This window comes from Vulpes vulpes, chromosome X, assembly GCF_048418805.1.
Source record: "Vulpes vulpes isolate BD-2025 chromosome X, VulVul3, whole genome shotgun sequence".
Lineage (NCBI taxonomy): Eukaryota > Metazoa > Chordata > Mammalia > Carnivora > Canidae > Vulpes > Vulpes vulpes.
In genome coordinates this window covers 111,136,292-111,137,976 of record NC_132796.1, presented here as the reverse complement: position 1 = coordinate 111,137,976, position 1,685 = coordinate 111,136,292, and the positions used below count along the sequence as shown (strand labels likewise).

At 37.0% G+C, this 1,685-nt stretch overlaps 1 protein-coding gene across 1 annotated transcript; it reads right to left on the bottom strand.

Moving 5' to 3' along the window:
- Positions 1–259: 259 nt before the first annotated feature.
- Positions 260–652, bottom strand: LOC112927633 (small ribosomal subunit protein uS8-like). Its single transcript, XM_072743751.1, has one exon. The coding sequence runs from the start codon at positions 650–652 to the stop codon at positions 260–262; it is 393 nt and encodes a 130-aa protein (XP_072599852.1).
- Between the last annotated feature and the right edge of the window lie 1,033 nt (positions 653–1,685).

Genomic DNA, 1,685 nt, shown 5'->3' with positions numbered 1-1,685 from the left:
ATTGAGAACATTTTAGGAAATTTAAAACATTTTATCTAATGAAATTTGTGGATGATTTAATTAAATCTTACAAATAAATTTTTTAAGCTTCAATTTTTAAAAATTTGGTGAAGCTTAATATGTATCTAAAAAGGAGTAATCCTAAACTCATTGGTAAAAGCCATGACTTCTTTTTAGGGTAGGTAACATTATTCATCCATTCATCATTCGTTTCTTTTTTTTTCCATTGAGGCATTTTTTGCATGCCTTTATCACATCCCTAGAAAAAGAATCCCAGGATTTTCCCTCCTGTGTCTTTAAATCTTGCTTCTTCATGGCCCACAATGCCAGATGAAGTTGTCAGTACAATGAAACCAAACTGGTGGGACAGGAGCAGATTATTCCACCCTTTATCTAAATCTTTGAGTTGTACATCAAATCTGGGGTTGATGACTCCACACTCGTTTGACCTGCCTTTGAGGTACACAATGATTTTCCCAGCTCTATGATCTTCAATGATTTCAAATTCACCAATGTAACCATTCGTCATCATCACAGTTAGAAACCGGATGATAGCTTTGGAGCATGGCCTAATAGGAACTTGGCGTTTGCCACTCTTTTCAGCATTGTTAATGCTCTTGAGAGCATCTGCCAGGACATTTTTGCACACCATTATGGTGGCCTTGAAAGATGGTGGAAAGAGCATTCATTTCACTTTTAAGCAGACTGTTTTGCACACTGTACTTCCTCTTTTCAAGTGTGTAATATACCAATTTACTCTTCAAATAGTAGTGAAAACCATTTCCTTAGATTTTCTGATATTTTATTTCTCTTTTATAGAGAATATTTGGACAGTTAATAACACTTTGGCATTTATCAATATATTCAGATTCTCAGTGCTACCATTAGTTTGTGATATTGTGCTACCTGAGACACTGTTAATATAGTTCCTTTAGTGACACAGAATTTCTTTTTGGGCAGATCTTTCATGTGGGCAGTTCTGTTTTGTTGACATCATATTTGATATTGTAGCAGTAACTCCATAACAAAAAATTCAGAATGATGCCATGAGAACAATGCCATACATTGGTTGAATGTATCACTGTTATACTGATTGGTTTGGTATTGTGTTACCATGGCATATTTCTAAGAATGTCAAGAAATGAAGAAAATTTAATAAATGTTTAGTTGCCATAGGAAACCAGCAGAGAGACATTTTTATTTTCCATTTATTTATTAAGTTTTTTAAATTCATTCAAGAGAGACACACACAGAGAGAGAGGCAGAGACACAAGCAGAGAGAAAAGCAGGCTCCCCACAGGGAGCCCAATGTGGGACTCTATCCCAGGACTCCAGGATCACGCCCTAGGCCGAAGGTAGGAGCTCAGCTGCAGCTACCCAGGCGTCCTGAGACACATTTTGAAAATATGAAAGCCCAGCAATAGCTATTTCTGAAAGATCTGATGGTAGAGTCAGGCCTCATAGATTCTAGACTGGGTCCTGCTATTAAGAATGTAAACTGAGACAAGTCCCTTTACTTTGCTGAGGCTTGATAATAATAAGTGTGACCATGTGGTTAATTCCTCCTGTCATATCATTTTATACCCCCAAACAGCTGTTTGAGGGTAGGCATTATCATACCCATTTTACATATTAGGAATACTGAGGTTCAGACAGTTTAGGTGCTCTAGGTTGCTAAGAGCCAG

What these genes read in the sequence shown, in the direction of transcription:
- LOC112927633 (XM_072743751.1), bottom strand. Translation starts at nt 652, where the DNA reads ATGGTGTGCAAAAATGTCCTGGCAGATGCTCTCAAGAGCATTAACAAT.